Here is a 19,433-nt window from a genome sequence, read left to right on the forward strand (position 1 = left end):
AGCCGTAGAGAATGCATTGCAGCGCCCGCCGTTCGAAAAAAACATCTTTGAATGTAAGTCTATGGAACACTCGGGGCGATTCTCAGCCGGAGTGAAATCGCCCAAAAAGAGGCGGTACTCCACAGAACGTGACATGACGCTGATTGGACTATATCCAGAGGCACAGTAACGGCTGAGATTGGTGGTGCGTCGCCCAATCGCCCTAATGAAGAAACCGCCCCTGACTCACACCATACATAGCCAAGCGTGCTAATCGGATGTGCGTGGGAAGGACAACACACTAAACACAAGCAGTGTAGAAATGAGTTTCAATCTGGAATGAGGTGACATCTGGTCCACATATTTGGGGCAGCACTTTCCCACTTGCCCTGTCGTTGAGAGAAATGTTTGCTGCATGATCCCACCTGATGTTCATATCGAGAGCTGGAATCTAGCCGTATTAAGTGCAAAGATTAATTTTATGCAATGGCTTTTTTTGTACAGTCATCGGGTGGACCAGGCTAAGATTCTCAGCTCACAAAAATGTAAACCCGGTTTAATTACACAAAGTTTGAAACCTGGAATCAAACCTAGCGTCTCAGCAGTGCCAGCTCAGCCCTCTAGCCTGAGCCACCCATCTTCTCGGACTTGGTCTATGAGCCAGATTGATTCATCTCATCCATAGTGTGTTGAACCACTACACTACAGGTCCAAACACTTTATCTTTCTGCCTTTTTCCCAAACACATTACTTAACTTAAAAATGTCCTCCCATCATCCCAAGTTCTGACAACCTTGCTCAGCTAAAGATATGTATTCACTCTTTCTCTATGTATGTTGAGCTTCTTTACATCGTTCTCATTCAATATTTAAAAAGCGCATAGCTGCAGTGGCTTTCTAATATCACAAAGGAAGAGCGTTCCAGACAGCCGCAGAAGCGCATCTGAAAGAGCGCGATGCAGTGAACGTCTTTGTTCGATGGATAGCCATCGATGGTTAGTCATCGAACAGTGGATTGGATCTTTTCTGCAGGACAGGACCCAGCAGATGGCCTTGGGTCCCCATGTGTCCCCCCCTAGACCCTCCCCTCACGGTATCCCTCAGCAGTCAGTCTTATCTCCCCTTTTATTCAGTGCCTACGTTAGGCTGCTTGGGAACTGTCATCCGAAGGCACGGGTTTCAGTGCCATCAGTACACCGATGACACCCATATGTCTCCTTCTCAGGTAACCCAGCTGCAGCTCTCGCCTGCTTAACTTACCAGACTGTCTGGCAGAGGTAGCTGCATGGATGCAGCAGAACTGGCCTAGACGGAGCTGATGATTGTAGGGTCAGAAAGTCGGCTGAGGATGGGACAGGAGGGAGCTTGAGCCTCCATTAACACTGGTCAACAAAAAAAAGTTTCTGGCCTGGACTTTTGCAGCTGTTTTAGACTAATTTCAGGGTGCTGATTCCAAATCTGATCTCAGATTTGCTCTATCACATCTCATTTTTATGCTATCGGCATACCCCATTTTCATTGATTTTACCCAAATTAACTCCGTCACTTATGATTCAAGTTCCTAGAATCAACCCACCCGCGCCTGCAACATGGCTTCATCCCAGAGGTCGGAATCAGTGACCCGATACTCGTACCCTACCCGTACCCGGCCGGGTACGGGTAGGGTACGGGTACGGCCGGGTACGGGTACCCGTTTGCGACCCTGGTGCGGCCGGGTACGGGTAAGGAATCAAAACCCGTTTGCGACCTCTGCTCACCGCCCTCACCGCCATGTCTACTCCATCTCGCCGCTCCCACCGCAGATGCAGCAGCTGTTCTACGAGCACTACGAACGCAACAAGCGCGGCTACATCCAAGATCTGCCGGCGAGCAAACTGCACCGCGCCATCACTCTGCACCCCAACAAGCGCCCCGCGTACCAGTACCGCCTGCACTCGCTGCTGCTCGCTTCACGTGCCCAAGAGCTGCGCCACAAGACCATCGAGCTGCACCGGCAGATCCTGCAGACTGCGGTGAGACGGGGTGGAGGGTACGGTCTTCGGCACGTGCCAAGTTGCACCCATCGTCGTAACATCTATTAAAAAAACGACACCTAATGTGTGTATATGTATCGATTTAAAGCTTTCGTGACTGCAGGGATTCATCTTCTTGGTTCTTTCGGTAAAGTCACGTAGAAGGGAAATAATAAATAAATCACATAGAAGGGAAATAATAAAATAATAAAGCTTAAATATACGCTGCCAAGCTTGGTGGTGTTCATTCAGACGCTGTCTTTCCGACAGACCTGTTCTTCACCTGAGGACGGCTGCTTGCGTTGTGGCCGAAACGTCTTGAGAATTATTTTATTATATTTTATTTTTATTATTTTCTTATTTCCCTTCTACGTGACTTTACCGAAAGAACCAAGAAGATGTGTATATGTATATAACAAAAATATACGCACGGTAAGTCCTTGCTTAACGCGTGGTGTTCACACAACGCGTTTTGTCTATAACGCGTCTCTTGCACGAGGGAAACACGTGAAACGCGTGCACCGTTATAATGCGGTTTCTTCGTGGTCGACGATGAACTACTTTCTTGAGCTGCACAGCTGAGCGGTACAGTGATACAGTACGCGGAATGATACAGCACAGCAGCAGCGTACCCTCCATTATTTGCCCCGCCATCTCGCTGCGTATGCGTAGTAGTATCTCTGCAAACTTTATCGTTATTTATGCGGAAATATTTTCGTTAAAATGCGTTTTTTGCACAGCGTAGCACTTTTCAGGAACGCATCTACCGCGATAAATGAGGACCTTGCCGTATTAGGGCTGTTTTCGATTAATAGTAAATTAAGTTTCTTCAGTTTACTCCCTGAATCTATTTATTTCAGAGGGGCTGTATTTCAGTAATTTCATCATTTATCACAGAGCTGTCTTCAGTTTTGTCGAGATAAATAAAATGTAAAAAAAATCAGTTCCTGAAGCTGCCAGTGCGTGGAGCGCGTAACATCAGACGTCACGGCGCGCTTCACGCGGTACGACGCGGAAAGCACGGCGGAGAGAGGCGTGTTGAGTTTGTATTCATTAAAACGTTATTATTATATCTTACCCGACGCAGACGGAGGCTCAGCAGCTGCTCGATAACGGCGGCGACGACGAAGCCAGCGCCGCCTTGGACGTGTCGTCAGAGGACCGGCGCCTTGGCGCCTCGCCCTCCTTCATGCGCTTCCACCCGCGCGACCGCCAGCACGTGCTCGAGTGGGACTTCTTCACCGGCACGCACCTCTGGTCGGCGCGCGCCGGCGCCCAGGGCCCCCGCCAAGCCCTGAGCGGCGGCGCCCTCCGCTCGGCGCTTGACGGCACCGTCGTGGCCCAGCTCATGGAAATGATCGACGCCCGCGCTAGGGCGCGCCGGCGAGCCATCGATTTCCGCGAGATCCTGTACGGCTACGCGCGCGTCAACCCGCTGCACGGCGCCGACTACGTGCTGGACGTCCTCATGACGTACCGCCGCAGCGAGGGCAAGCGCGCCGCCGTGCCGGTGCGCCGCCACGCCTACCTGCAGCAGACGTTCGGCCGCGCCGAATTCGCCGAGGAGCGCGAGATGCAAGCCGCCGAGTTCGCCGCGGCCGTGGACGCTAGCGCCGCCGCCGCAGCTGCCGCCGCTTCGGCCGACGGCGGCGGTATCGCCGGCGGTAATGCCGGCGACGGTTCGTTGCTCGCGGTGAAGCTATCGAACTCGCTCGGGCTCTTCGCGCCGTTCGGCCGCACCCCCGTTGAGGCGGTGCTGGCGGCCGCCGGGCCCAGCCGGGAGAGGATCCACATGCTGGTGCCGCTGGCCGGGCGGTACAAGGCGTTTGTCAGGTTCATGGAGAACTTTGAGCGCGTGTGCCTGGCTCGCCCGCAGAACATTAAGCTGGTGCTGCTGCTGTTTCGCCCTTCGAGCGACGACGGCGGCGGTGGCGGCGGCGACGGGGACGCGGTGGGAAGACCCGAGGCATTGGTAGAGGAGTACCGCCGGCGCTACCCGAAGGCGGAGATAGAGGTGCTGAGCGTGACCGGGCCTTTTTCGCGAGGCCTGGCTCTGGAGGTGGGGTCGTCGCAGTTTCCCGGCGATGCCCTCCTCTTCTTCTGCGACGTTGACCTGGCCTTCACAGCCGACGCCCTGCAGCGCTGCCGGGACAACGCCGGTCGCGTCGATCCCACCACCGGCAGCGCCAACGACGACGGGAGGGTTGGCCAAGTCTACTTCCCAGTCATCTTCAGCCAGTATGATCCGCGCATCGTCCACTCTGGGGGCGGCCGCTCGCCCACGAGCGACGACGGCGACGGTCGCCACGACGACGACGACCCCTTCGACTTCTCCGATCGCGCCGGAATGTGGCGCGCGTTCGGCTACGGCATCGCCTGCCTGCATCGCGCCGACCTGGCCCGTGCCGGCGGTTTCGACACATCGATTACGGGCTGGGGACTCGAGGACGTCGACTTGTTCGGCAAGGTGGTGGCGGCTCGTGCCGGCGGCGGTGCCGGTGGCGGGCTAGCCGTGTTCCGCAGCCCGGACCCCGGCGTGGCTCACCTCCACCACGAGGTGCGGTGCGACCCGGCGTTGGAGCCGAGGCAGCTGCGCATGTGCCGCAACTCGAAGGCGTCGACGTTGGGATCGGCGAGGCAGCTGGCGCACACGTGGCTGGCGCACGCCGAAGCCGCCGCCGTGGCCGCCGCTGGGGAAGACGAAGGAGGGGGACGGGGGCCGGGGAGGTTGGGCCCGACGGCCACCGACGTTGTTGGCGGCGGCGACGGTGCCGCGAGTCGGTAACCGCAAGCGCCGGCGCGTCAAATCGATTTCCTCGGCGGCGCCATCGACGTACAACAGATGGGCGCGTGCTGGTAGGGGGTGGGAGTGGGGGGTGAGCAATGGCGGCGCCGTTGGATTTCAACGGAGTTAGGCCAAACATCCCAAAGTTGCAGGACACTCATGAAGACTTGAGACTCGGCCAGGCTTTACTGGTAAATAGTTGATATTATAATTACACTGTAAAAATTAATACACATGAAAGTTTTCCTGGGCCCATATATATATTTTTTTATCAATTTGGGTCGGACTATTTATATTTCATAGTGACGCAGTTTCAACGCGCCTGTGCCGATGTTCTGTGGCGCACTCATTTCATTAAAACCACATCGGCGAGAGGTCAGAACGCGGGGATAGCACCAGAGATTCCTGAACGCAAATGCAGATTTCAGCTGCCTGTTCTTTTAAGGCAGGTTTCTCAAGTGTAGCGAGCTTATCGCCCTCAGCCTGATCATCAGCGACTCGCAGAGACCCTTAATCTGGCTAAATTTCAGCTCTGAGATTTAAAAAAATATCTGTTCGACCATCATGCAACGAACATTAATAGGGGTTTTCCCCTTTTTTCTGGCAAAAAAACTGACACCTTTTGCAAGGAATCATGCTTACATTAACCACAATACTTGCAGTCAAATGCAAACAAAAAACAATACTCTGATAATTTATGCATTGTCTTTGAAACTGATTGGTCCACACCAGACAGCTTTCTTTAGAGCCTAGTCTCATATGATTTGACTGCAAGTATTGTAGTTAATGTAAGCATGATTCCTTGCAAAAGGTGTCAGTTTTGTTGCCAGAAAAAAGGGGAAAAACCCTATTAGTATATTTTGGTACTGGCAAAGGAGGTCCCATGATGAACATTACTCCGTGGCAGGACAGGTGGGAAAGTGCTGCCGCTTAACGTGTGCACTTTTAAGGGATCTCAGAAGTCGTTTCGATATCTGCATCTGCGACTGAATAGATTATATCACTGCGTAACAAAAATGATTTTTTTTGTTCCTGGGTAGTGCTACTTTCTAATTGCTTATGCCTCAAAAGTACAGAAAATGGCTATTATTGCCCACAAACTTTGCTTTTGTGACCAGGACAGTGATATTTGAAATTTACCTATTTTCAATGAAAAATCGTGTGCATTTGTGTAATTCCTTCACATAAAGTCCTGGTAACAAAAGCTAAGTTTTCTATACTTTTGAAGCAAAAACAAATAAAACTTACTACCCAGGAACAAAAATCGTGTTACATAGCGAATTATTGGGCTGATGACTTGACACCAAAAGCACAATTTGGATAAAATTGACAAACAAATGAAGAATATAAGCTCCAAAATTACTTGTCCGTGGACGTTTCATCGGTAATTACGCCGAGCCAAAATACAAAACCAAAAGCTGAACTTTGTGCATTGAACTGAATGAAGTACATTTCATTTCTTTAACTTTTAAGTTAACTGCCTGTCGCTTGCGTACCGTGTTTTTTTTTTTATACATTTGCACATTTATGTTAATTGTAGCGTTAAAAGCATTATTTTCATACACGTAAGATGTGTAACAATTCATCGACTCATCGATAACTATCAATTAATAAAAATAAAAACAATAAAAACCACGACGTTTCGAAGGCAACACAAGCTTCCGTCTTCAGGTTTTCGCCTGAAGGCAACACAAACTTCCGTCTTCAGGTGAAAACCTGAAGATGGAAGCTCGTGTTGCCTTCGAAACGTCGTGATTTTTATTGTTTTTATTAATTTTAATTTCATTTTTTACCTACGTGACTTTACCGAAATAACTAAGAGTATGAATCCTTGCAGTCACGAAAGCTTCAAATCTAGAACTATCAATTAAGCTTTTCCTAAGGTGCTTGATAGACATCAAATCACGCGCGTTAGAATCGACACAAAAGATTCCTAAATAGATATTTTTTTACATTGCGATGCACGAGCTCTCTATCAAGGTCTGTCGTGGCGAAGTAGGCAAACAACCTCAATAACTGACACCGCACGGGGAAGTCATCCCTGGGTGGAACGGTGATCACAGCGGTTACAACACCGCACTACGAACCCAGCGGTCCGAGTTCCAATTACCAGCCTTTGGAGTTCGATGCCTGGCCACGGCTAATATCGGTGGCGAGTGATCTTGGACGGGGTCCCGAATGCCACTCCAGTGCTGCAAGAGCTCTCTCCTGCACCGACGTGTCCATGCCTCAATTATATATTTTTTTTATTGTTATATTTACATTAGTTTCACGTGATGCCTACAATCCACTGGATATGTGAAAAATAGCTTTGTTGCTCATCGGATTCCTCCAGTATAAAAATAAATATTCCGATTCACTGAAGGCGCTCTATTTGCTAGTGTTAGAAAAATAAGGGTTCGCGATAGTGAAAAGGGGAGAATAGTTACATTCCGGATTTTTTGGGAGTAAACATTTTATCGAGTCTGGCTCTGTGAGCCTCGGGCAAAAGGTATGTGTGAAGGTGCATCGATAAAATTTGTATTTATTCTTACGCTCGTGATGTCGCATCACGATTGAGAGAATTTTCTTATTTACTATCCGTACAAAGAATACGCGAACTCTATGCTGTTACATCTAGGGTAATGGGAAAAACAGAACTAAATGACAGATTTAAAAAAAGTCAAAACACATTTTTGCATACAGACGTGTTTATTATACACCGTCTGTGACCAAATGACCCAGAATGCACGCGATCTTCATCATATTTCAGATGCCAAGCAGGTTTGAGCCTGGAAAGTGCTTTGGGTTGGTGACCGCCATGCATAACAGTTCTTAGAAGCTGTGGAGCCATTTTGGGCAATGCAGCATAAGCTATTGTCATTCAGTAATATAACCCCAGTTTACGAGGGGGGGGGGGGGGTGCGTTCCTGAAAGGTGCGAAGACAAATACCGAAACGATCTAAATCAAAGCGGTTTACAGGGTAGCGAGAGGCGACGTGTGGGTGTGAGGTTGAGGCGACAAAAATCGGACGTTGGTATTCATAATGACGACGTAAAGGGTGGGGGGAAAGATGTACATCGGGATATTATTGTGCTCTTTCTACGCTCCTTCACCAACACTCCCCACCTTCACTGACCGGCGTGGTGAAGTATGGTCAAATAACTCTGCACAACTCACGCGGCTCTCATGCAGCATTGGATTCACAAGTGCTGCTGTACAAGTTGCAAAGTGTTATTGTTTTTTTACCCTTTTATCTGGCAACAAAACTGACAGCTTTTATACAAGGAGTCATGTTTGCATAGACCACAATACCTGCAGTCATAATGCACACAAAAAACATAACTCTGCATAATGACTGCAGGTATTGTGGTCTATGCAAACATGACTCCTTGTAAAAAATGTGTCAGTTTTGTTGCCAGATAAAAGGGTAAAAAAACAATTATCATATTTTTTTACTGCCAAATGAGGTTCCATTGGTATAAGTTGCAAAGTGTTGCTGTAAACGCTGTGGCCACAGGCCTGCCGGGTTAGTTCACGCGACTCCCCAAGACAGCTAAAAGGTGCCGTTTTATTCCGCTTTGTTAATGTGTATACCTCAGCAGATGAGAATGGCCCATTGCAGATTCAACTGTGAACCTCGGCTTAAGTTTAGCTCCTCGAGATGAACGTATTAGCGGTACGCTGCGCGGTATATGAAATGAGCGTAAAAAAAATTGCAATCATTATTTATGTTTTCACATCTTCAGGGGTGTGCATCAAAATCAGCTCTTGCGATGTCAAAGTGGTCGGAAGACCACAAACGTTACAAGTGGCTGAACACGAAGATTCAGTCCGTTGCCAAATAGCAGCGCCCAAGCTGATGACGAATGGCTTGCTCCATGTTTCAAAGGCAGATTTGACTTGTGTGCTTGACGTTCTTCAATTCGACGGACCCAAATCAACGGGGCAATAGACCTTTATTAGTAGATTGAATAAGCCTTCGAAGTGTCAATTGAAGACTGATGAACAGATTTGCTAATTTAAATTTAGATTTTTAGACTGTTTTATGAGGACCGGTGCATTATGCTGCATCGGTGTACCGCCAATACGTTCAAATAACTGCTCTCAGCTCAAGATCCAAATGTGGCCGGCAAGCCTTAGAGAGCATTGTACACATGAAACGTGGCGGCATGGCACGCACGCACGCAAGGCGATGGAAGTCGTGCCTTACGATTCTGCTGTTTGTGAGCATGTATGTGTATCTACTTATCTCCAACCTGCATGCATTCTCCTGCGATGGGTATTCTCAAGTCCAGAAAGTGTTGGATTCGAGTTAAATTCCTGCAAGAGCAGCGCTTTTGCCACCATTCGTTTTCTGTTCCGAGACAATTTCAGTGTTTTATATTCGTGACATTTCTTACAATTGAGATTTATCATGCATGCAGTAATGGTGTATTTCGTTTTTTTGTTAAAGAATGCATTTACTTGGTATTAATATTTTTTTAAGCCCACGACATTAATAAAGACAATTTTGTACTCAAGCGGTGACATTTTTATATGGAATGCTTGTGGGAGGGAATATCACAGAGGACATCCACCACGTAGGTGGAGCGTTTCAATCGGTTCACGTGCTGGAGCAAGGATTGTTCCATCATTGCGAGACCATGAGAGGTGGGGGAAGCCTACATCAAGGAGTGGACTTAACAGGACCCTGTGGGGTGGGCTGGTAGGAACGAATAACCAAAGAATGTAAACAATGTATTATTACACTTGTTTAGCCAGGAAAGCCCCACTGAGTCAAAAGGTTTTTGTAGGGTCCTGCCAAGTGTTTGCAGTAGGGGGCGATGTTGCTACACCTAATCGGACGATACGAAGGGAGAGATTGAGGCCTAGTTCTAGGCGTTAGGCCTAGCTGTAGGCTTTAGGGCGCTGAGTTTTTTTTTATTTTCAAAGTTTTAATTAAAAGCTATCAGGGAATTATAAGGGAATGTTACACGTGTTTAGCCAGGAAAGCCTCATAATTTAAATGTTTTAATTAAAAGCTATCTGAGGGAATTATAAGGGAATGTTACACTTGTTTAACCAGGAAAGCGTCACTGAGTCTAAAGGTTTTTGTAGGGTCATGCCAAGTGTTTGCAGTAGGGGGCGATGTTGCTACACGGATGGACGGACGAAATAATCTATTGGTGGCTGGTCCACTTCGTTCCTACCAGTATCATTGCTGATGACAAGTTTTTCTCCCGGGTCTCCTTTGCAACCTTTGGGCTCTCACTTGCCCATAAACTAGTTATAGGAAAACCCTGCATCACTTTAAACTATCTCCACACTCGCGTGATCAGTTGCGCAACTTGCTCATGCGGTTTTTCCCTCGTTGCTCATGAACTTGCTATCTGGGATTTTGTAATCTCATTTGGAACTCTGCACAACTGCAATGAGATAAAGTGATGAGATAAAAGTGATGAGAGATTACTTCTCGAAGCTTTAGAAACATCTGCATATGTTGCGCGTACGATATTCGTAGGCCAATATCCGCAAAATGTTCTACTGACAAGCAATTCCGAAAGGTATCCCTCGTGAAAAGGGAATACTGTATGAGACTAGATTGCTGACATATGGAGGATGGCTCTGCAACCAGTTGCATACACCACAGAGACCTGACTTTCAAGCAACCTGCTCGGAAATTAGCATTTAATAAATTGATATTTAGTCTGTGTAGCTTCCCCCGAATTCCAGTTTCACTTTATATTTCCAGCAATAAGCTGTCCAATTCTACAACTCAGAAAATCATGGAAACATACAAAAAATGTTTTACCAACTTAAGCCACTCTTCAGCTCGGCTGCACTCGAGGCAACTCAAGTATGCTGTCCATGTAAATGAGGTGATAGAAAAAAAAACTCAAAATATTCTCCTGTACATTTTTTGTAATGCTTTTACTAACAAACAGAACACTCATTGTGAAATGTATCCAAACTACTTTTGAAGATAATACAAATACTGGAGTTACAGTGAAATGGTAATCAAAGCGCAATTGAAATTACAAGGACTGGCATTTGATTACATGGCAGTAAGTTATGCAGGAACAATACACAAGTTACGAAAGTCTCAAATCTTCACACTTCATTTCCGTTCGTCTAGTTTTTTCCAGTCGATCCAAAACCTCCGCTGCCTCGTTCCGTGTTTTCCAGTGACTGCAAATATTGACGGCAACAAAACATTGACATTTATGTTAGGCAGTCGTACAACATAGCTTCGCTTATATTTCGTAAAAAATAGTTAACATTAAAAAAAAATTGGCTACTTGGATTTCCGGCATCATGTCATGGGACCAAGAATCAAGTCAGATTCTCAAAGAGCAGTTCAACTACCCGTCTTAGAGAACAGCCCACAGAAGTGGATATCGTATATCTCGAAATCAGAATATGTATTTATACTGTAGGAATACGATGAGTTTTCAAGCTCTTTTTTTCACATGTCCAGAGCTATGAGATCCTTTCAAGTGACTGCAAGTCCACAGAATGGTGGGGGGACTTGTTCTGTCACAGAGTAACGTTTTGCCACGTGACATTCAAACTGATATTTTTCATATTCAAAGCTGGAATTTAACAAAAAGGTGAAAAATCTGTTTTAATAAGAATCTGCACATTCAGTGGCAACTCGGCTGAGACTATCAACCTGCCACACTTGAGAAACCACTTTAATAACTTTCTATTTTATTTTACCAGGTAAGGCCCACCGAGCCACTTTATAGATCTTTTTCAGAAGCGACCTGGCCACAAACGATAGCTCAACAAAGTGGCTTATCATCAAATGGGAATGTATTGCAGCAAGATACTCTAAAACACACTTGACAGAATTTAAACCAACGGTGCTGGCTCCATGCCCTTGATTTCAGAGCCACCAGACCCACCTCTCATGGAAACGCGATTTAAACAAACGCGGTGCTACAAAATGAACATCAGGCCGTGTAATGTGTCAGCGTGAACTATTCATTTGTTAAGACGCCTGTGCCACACGGCCACCTCAATGTGACCAAGTCAAATCTCACCGTGCACTCTTCCAACTGGGGGTAGAAGATCTTTTCGCAAATCAGCTGTGCAATCCGGTCTCCCCTCTTAACTGCAATGGGACAAAACGAGTGCAAACAAGTAAAGAATTGTAAATATTGTGGGTTTAATCTCCAACACTCATGTGCTGAACTAGTAACGAATTATATTCTTGGTTCTTTCGGAAAAGTCATGTAGAAAGGAAATTATAAAAATATAAAACAAAAAATTCTCACGTTTCGACTGCAACACAAGCAATCATCATCAGGTGATGATTGTTTTATATTTTTATTATTTTATTATTTCCCTTCTACGTGACTTTACCGAAAGAACCAAGAATATGAATCCCTGCAGTCACGAAAGCTTTAAATCAAAATTTAGTAACGAATTGGTATGTTTTGTTTACGCGACTAATTGGCTGTCGGGTGGTGGCGGGTTTAACGACACATTTACATTTAACTGATTTAACCCAACAACTTATATCATGAGTAGAAGAATGGTTAGAAGCTTCGTAACTGAGCGGGGAGTTTCGTCGGTGAATGCCATGTGAATGAAGATCATCAGTCATGACCTATGCACTGCTGGATGGAGGCCTCCCAAAGCTGATGGACGTCTCTGTCAAGCGATGCAATAATTGATCTCTCTCCAGCTCCATGTTGGAGAAGGTATATTTTGCACTGCAATTTAATTTCACTCCAATGTACCTTGGCTTCATATTTGCATTTTGTTAGTAGCCTACTATACATTTACTCGAATGAGGATATGCATGTTGAATGCAAGCCAAGAGTGAAAGTTAAACTTTACCTGCCCCGCAGGTTTAACTGGTACGGTGCCATTCAAGTGTCACCAGTTGAATGACGGTTTAATATATTCGCTTGCAATTCTAAGTGTTCATTTCACTTTCCAGCCCTGTGGCGGGTGAGTTCAGAACTCTAGTTTGTTCCTGAAGCAATCGCATCGCTGCTCACTGAAGAAGGTGGATACCTCAAAAGTTGCATTTTGCACAAATTTCCACGCTGTGCTGCAAACCTGGTGACCTAAAAAATATTCCGGGCCACAGCTAACATTGCTGGGAAGTGATGTCTGAACCATTCCTGAGTCCCTCCTCCCACCCTTTTACCAACCCGCAATGGAACATGTGAACTTTCCAGCTGTGGTAGTAAAATAATATTTGAGCGGACAAAAAATACTACAAGTCCGCTCGTTAACGGAGCCTGTTGGCAATGTGCTTACACCCACACGTTCGCGCCTTAACGCGCGTGCATTTGTGCAACGCGACTTTATATTTTTGTTTCAGAGTTTTGAAGTTCTCTGGAAAACACTGGTAGCATTCTGAGACGGACAATATTTCCTGGGCACAGCAATAAGCAGTCCGTCGGCTGTCCGGGAAATGTTGACGAACTGTAATATACGTAGTTAAAAGGTTTACGAGAGCTGTGGCACGGCAAAAGGTATTTACCGACAAAAGGCTTCTTCCCGAAGTTGAAGAGCACCACACCGACATTTCCTCTGTAGTCTTCGTCTACGACGCCGGCTGAAAGGAATCACACATACAAGCGTTGTACAACCAGACCGGGAGCAACAATGGGAGATATTTTTAAAGTGATCAATTACTCTACTGTTTACTCGACTAATTGTGCACCACATTTCCCATTTTACAAGGGGCACAGATGGCTTGGGGGGGGGGTAGTATAATCCAGCCATTGCTCCGCTGATGAGTTTTATAACACGTTCCTTCGGAGTGGGCAGGTAGGAACTTGGTTGGACAGCGCATTCGTGCACGACAGACAAATAATCCCTGGTGGGCAGTGTGGAACCTGTTGTTCCTCTACCTGTATAAAATATAACTTGACTTTAGGTAGCCAGGCAGACAGCTCCCTTAACTCTCGGCCCCTCCCCTGACCCCCCCCCTCCCTTAGGCCCCTCCCCTGACCCCCCCTCCCTTAGGCCCCTCCTCTGACCCCCCCCCACCCCCTCAGGCCCCTCTCCTGACTCCCTCCTCCCTTAGGCACCTCCCCTCTCCGTACCCGGCAGTAGGTCTCCACCAATCAAAGAGCTGTGTGTATTATATATTTATTTATGCACGACAGACAGACAGTCAGACAGCTAAATAATCCCTGGTGGGCAGTGTGGAACATTGTTCCTCCCTGTAAAAGGTCTCGCCTGTTACGTGTACCGCTAGACGGGAGGTGACAATTAGGTTTTAGTGTCGTGATCGGCATCACGAGCAGTGCCATGCTGAGTGGGGGGCGGGGGTTCCCGCCTTCGGGGAGACAGGATGTGAGGGTCGCTGCTATTTTTAAAGGGGACGGAACCCAAAATAATCTACCACCTAATCTTCCCGCTCGCGACACCTGACTCAGGGCATCATTTCAGTCAACTCCATCGGAGTCGATGACCCGGGAAAATACTTTGACATCTGGTCCACCACATCCAGGCCCCAACACATTCACAAAGGCCATGTGTACCGCCGACGCGATCGTCCAAATGTAACTGCTCGCAAAAGTTACTCTCTTTTGAAAAACCAAGTAGCATTATCACCCCCCCCGCCCCCTTCTGGTAGAGCAATTCACATTTGCAGGTCCGTGCTGAGTGCACCTGGTGTCATGCCGGGATGGTTTCAAAGACAGCTGCCACCGGGGCGACCACAAATCCTTAAACTTATATGAACGTCTTGGCGGTACATCGGTGCTCGGAATAAAAAAAAAAAGCAAATTTTTGTCACAATAATTATTGCTTTTATCACGATTCGCAACCCCGGTCAGAAAATCTTGCGGGGTGTGCGTCAAAATCAGTTCTCGTGACGTCCAAGTGGTCAGAAAACGAATGTTACGAGCGGCTGAACGCGAAGCTTCATAGTCTGCTGCTGTATAGCAGCACTCAGCTCGTGTTTCAAAGGTTCCTCGATTCATTTGCGGAATAATTTCTTGACGGACGGTGGCATCAAAAGATTATGACTCGTGGTGTCACGCGCTCGAATGGGAAAGCGGCTGCTGATTCTAAGTGCAATTTCTGATGGAGAGTCTGCGGCTCACTCAAGGGCAACAGTGACATTGTCAGACTGTTTTATGAGCACCTGAGTACCGCCAATACGTCCATATGCATATAGTGTTAAGACAGCTCCTTATTTGCTTATCTTTCCGAAACTTCGTACTCCTATCGTGCTTTGTATTGTCTGTTGCTGTAACGTTCTGACTCACCCCTGCTAGACATCTGTGAAAAAGAGCTTCATAGCTCATCGGATTTCTCCAGGATTAGTAAAGGTTCCGATTCCGAACAGCCGCACCTACCTCCGACGTCGATCCCGTGTTTGGCAGCCAGGCCTGATCTCGGCGCTGCCGAAACAAAGCACACCAATAAATCACAAACTTATTTACCAAGAGATGATCGTCATCATCATCATCATCATCACATGATCATGACCACACGCTCCTGCATCGTGTATTCAGTTATATTTTTGATCAGGCGAAACCCCAGCTGTGCAGAAACAAAAATTTGTTCTCAATTATTACGCGGGTTACTACCATTGCAAACAAACAAAAACTCAACACATTCGTTAATAATGCTGTGGCCTTAAAATAAAAAGATTGGTAAATTACTCCTTTTTCAGACGTTTCGGGCAATGACCCTTCTTCAAAGCACATAGAGAGGCCAAAGAGACAGAGTTAATACTAAGGGTTGGAGACTTGCACTTCATAACATGGCAAAAGGGTTAGCACACTGGACGTTCAATCCAGAGGATGGCGGTTCGAAGCCATCTCCCACCATGACAGTTGAAGCAATGATAAACTTTATTAAATCCTCCCCCACTCCTGTCCACCCAGCAATACACACAAATGGGTATACCACAGTCGACCGACGGGTCACGTGAGGTGGGGTTAAATGTGGGTAATCCAACCTCCAGGAGGAACTCTCTTGAGGTCTTTCTAGTGGAGGCCTTTCCACCTGCAGTGGCGAAGGGCAAGCAGTCACATGGCTGCGCCTTTACATTTTTATTATTATAACGAATTTAGTTTAAACGTCACACGCAATTTAATGTTTGTGTGTAAACCGCACAGTGCGCGTCTTGCATGTGGAGAGCTGCTGTGTGCTGGCACTGCTGGAGGTGGCTTTGAAACAAAACTATATTTATTTTACCAGGTAAGGCCCACTGAGCTACTATATAGATCTTTTTTCAGAAGCGACCTGGCCACAAATGATAGCTCAACGAGGTTGCCTATCATCATGTATACATTTATCGCAGTTAAATACTCAAAACGCACGTCGATTCTAAACGTGGAGGGAAAAACCGGACGACCCGGAGAAAGAATCCACGCGACCACAGGAAGAGAGAGACACGCAAACTCAAAATACAGTCGATCATCGGTTATCTGGCAGTGCTAGATTTTCAAAAATGACGGATAATCACTAATAATCATTATATTCAATGGATTATTTTGCACATTCTTGTATGGCATTTGTTTTTAGGTGTTATATATTTTTGTTAGAGTTTTAAATTAGTGTGAGAATAGGCTTTCCACTTTTTTCTGGCAAAAAAATTAAATAAGTTTACGTGAAATTGGCATAAATAAACAGACAAAAATAAATATCCTACTTTAAAAAGCTCCTATATTTACTGTACCGTACTCACCACTCCAAACTCAAAAACTGCATGGCGAGGTATCTACATGCAGTATTTTCATTTTTTAAGTTGTATGTTGTGTATAATGTACTGTATATTATATTTAACACTGACATCAATCATAGCTACTTTGTCACGCTATATAGTGAGAGGGCCAGGAGGTATGCAGTCAACAATGCTTGACTCACAGAGGAGGACGCCCCTGCCATGCATAGTCCCATGGGATGTTGGCTATCAACAACAAGGCAACTCCTATGACTAATTGGGAATGGGACGCAAGCGTAGGATTGATCACCCTGTCGCTGGCCGCCTTTGGGGAGGGTGTATAGTATGAAAGGCCGAAACACCCTAGGACCCAAAGGTTCACTACTGACGATGCGCTCCCCAAATTTCACCAGGCTCACTGTTCATGAACTCTTGGAAGTGCTTGCACAAAGGATAGTAACATCTCATCCTGTGTTCTTTGGAATGTGCCGATCGCCGGACTGGTTACAGCCTTTCGAGCGGTTTTGTCGGTTTCGCCGGATCGGCGCGGTACCGCCGGCTAATGTTGGAAGCAGCCGGATAATCGATGATCGACTGCATACAGGCGCCAGGGTCGGCTTACCGATGCGTCCGTAGCAGCCCTCCGGCAGTGCGATCTGAATGTCGGTCTGCACCACCAGTCTGTCCATGGGCGGGATCTCGTAGTCGTATGCACTGCACACAGCAAGAAAAACAGAAATGTTTATTGACATTCCTCCTCGAAAACTGGTGTAACGATCAATCGCATCAGAACATCGACACCGAGCCGATGCGAAACATCTCCTTCATGATTTTAGATTTGAAGCTTTCGTGACTGCAAGGATTCATAATCTTAGGTTTTTTCGGTAAAGTAACGTAGGTAAAACATCAAAATTAATAAAAATAAAATAAAGATCACGACGTTTTGAGTGTTGCCTCCGAAACGTCGTTATCTTTATTTTATTTTTATTAATTTTGATGTTTTACCTACGTGACTTTACCGAAAAAACCTAAGATGATCTCCTTCATGAATGGAAAATTGAAATAGGAGCCCACAGCAACGCGATTCTGACCATGAAACCCAAACCATGGTTCCATAGACTAAAGGCAGAGAGACTTGGCGATATAGAGACGCATCGAGGTGCACTAAAGACAAGCAACGGTAGTGCGAAATTGTGGCCGTGAAACACAAACTATGGACCGCATATCTTGATTTGAAGCTTTCGTGACTGCAGGAATCGATACTCTTTGGTTCTTTCGGTAAAGTCACGTAGGTAGAAAATAAATGACGACGTTTCGGGCGCAACACAAGCGTCCGTCATCAGGTGGGAAAGCATGGTCTGCTGCGGAGGCAGGTGTGAAAACCACAGCAATTGATCGTGTTGCAATCGAAATGTCGTGAGAATTGTATTGTTTAATGTTTATTACTTCCCTTCTACGTGACTTTACCGAAAGAACCAAGAATATTGTAATTAAGTTAATTTTTTTAAATGAGGGATGAGGCGCTTAAATTTTCCCGCCAATAATCCAAGCCACCAATGAAGGTGCAGCAGATAAAATCGTTGCAAACGTTAGTGCTACGTTTATACAAATAACTCAACATAATACAATACAAACATTTACACCGTATTGTAATAAAGCAATGAAGTAGGGCCATTGCACGAAACGTCGACGATTATATATTTTGTATTAATGCAGTGTTATTAACACAAACGTGTTGAGTTTCTGTTAACTGTGCTTGTTACACCACTGTCAACGCAGACTCGCCAAATAACGTGGAGCGTAATGATATTATATATTTTACTTTTATTAATTTACATTTTTTACCTACGTGACTTTACCGAAAAAACCTAAGAATATGAATCCTTGCAGTCACGAAAGCTTCAAATCTAGAATTATATTTTAATTTGACGTTTTTAAAATAAATATAAATTACTGGGTGACCGTCCAGCGGGGAGACGGAGCGGATGGGATCGTTAGCGGAGACCTTCATCCAGCAGTGGATAGCGCGTGTCTGACGATGTTGACGACAGAGATAAAGACGAACATGATGATGATGATGATATACGAGAATAAAAAGAGAAAGTTTAACCTGTGGAGATCGAATCCTGCGGCCTTGTCGGATGCCTTGTAGGGCGCCACGGCGTTGGCGCTCAGCTTAGCGAAGCGTAGGAGAGCTCGGTCTGTGACGGGCATTTCTACCGATTTAGTCGACAAAAAAATCCCGAAAATGAGTCAAAAATTGTTGTTTTAACGTCCTCGCGACTATTCACTAAAAGCGTTCAAATCAATGCGATTATCGGGACCGTTCGCTGAGTAAAACTTGAAGGGGGGGAAAAATTGGCGGGTAAAAAAATTGAGACGATTCTTATAAATTCTTTGAATCGATTCCGGAATCGAGGCTTTCGTGGGTTCTCTTGCAGTGCAGTGCGAATCGATTCCATTTGAGTAACGATTATTGAATCGATTCCGGTTAATTTGAATTCTATACTGAAACGTAACGTGTCACAGGATGACACGACAATGCTCTACGGGTGAAGTAATCGTGTAGAATGTACACGTTTGTTAATCAAATAATAAAGCGAATCCCCTGAAGAAAACTCGTTATAATATCAAGAGCAGCAGCCGCCGTTCGCCACTAAGTGATGATGATAATAATTACATTTACATAGCGGCTTTTCATCAAGGCTTTACAGAACACAGCAGCATGAAACACTTTCGGTAAAGTCACGTAGGTAGAAGATAAAATAAATTGAATTATTTATTTTAATAAAATAAATTGAATGATTTATTTTAAAAAAATGCATTTAATTATTTATTTTAATAAAATGAATTGAATTATTTATTTTAATAAAATAAATTGAATGAGTTATTTTATTTTATACCTACAGCAGCATCAAACACTTTCGGTAAAGTCACGTAGGTAGAAGATAAAAGAAATTGAATGATTTATTTTAATAAAATGAATTGAATTATTTATTTTAATAAAATAAATTGAATGATTTATTTTAATAAAATGAATTGAATT

The 19,433-nt window shown here is 45.6% G+C and overlaps 2 protein-coding genes across 2 annotated transcripts; one reads left to right on the forward strand and one right to left on the reverse strand.

Annotated features, from left to right (window-relative positions):
* Positions 1-1,041: 1,041 nt before the first annotated feature.
* LOC133340972 (chondroitin sulfate synthase 1-like) lies at positions 1,042-8,049 on the forward strand. The gene is made up of 3 exons (XM_061549571.1): positions 1,042-1,071; positions 1,781-1,990; positions 3,078-8,049. The coding sequence occupies exons 1-3, from the start codon at positions 1,042-1,044 to the stop codon at positions 4,773-4,775; spliced, it is 1,938 nt and encodes a 645-aa protein (XP_061405555.1). The 3' UTR covers positions 4,776-8,049.
* Positions 8,050-10,649: 2,600 nt separating this feature from the next.
* LOC133358976 (deoxyuridine 5'-triphosphate nucleotidohydrolase, mitochondrial-like) lies at positions 10,650-18,780 on the reverse strand. Its single transcript, XM_061577384.1, has 6 exons — positions 18,498-18,780; positions 17,010-17,101; positions 15,072-15,116; positions 13,241-13,315; positions 11,784-11,854; positions 10,650-10,926 (listed from the first exon to the last, which is right to left on the reverse strand). Exons 1-6 carry the CDS (start codon positions 18,599-18,601, stop codon positions 10,870-10,872), a joined length of 444 nt encoding a protein of 147 aa, XP_061433368.1. The 5' UTR covers positions 18,602-18,780; the 3' UTR covers positions 10,650-10,869.
* Between the last annotated feature and the right edge of the window lie 653 nt (positions 18,781-19,433).

This window comes from Lethenteron reissneri, chromosome 1 (assembly GCF_015708825.2).
Source record: "Lethenteron reissneri isolate LAM-NWPU_2019-01 chromosome 1, ASM1570882v1, whole genome shotgun sequence".
In the NCBI taxonomy this organism is placed as follows: domain Eukaryota; kingdom Metazoa; phylum Chordata; class Hyperoartia; order Petromyzontiformes; family Petromyzontidae; genus Lethenteron; species Lethenteron reissneri.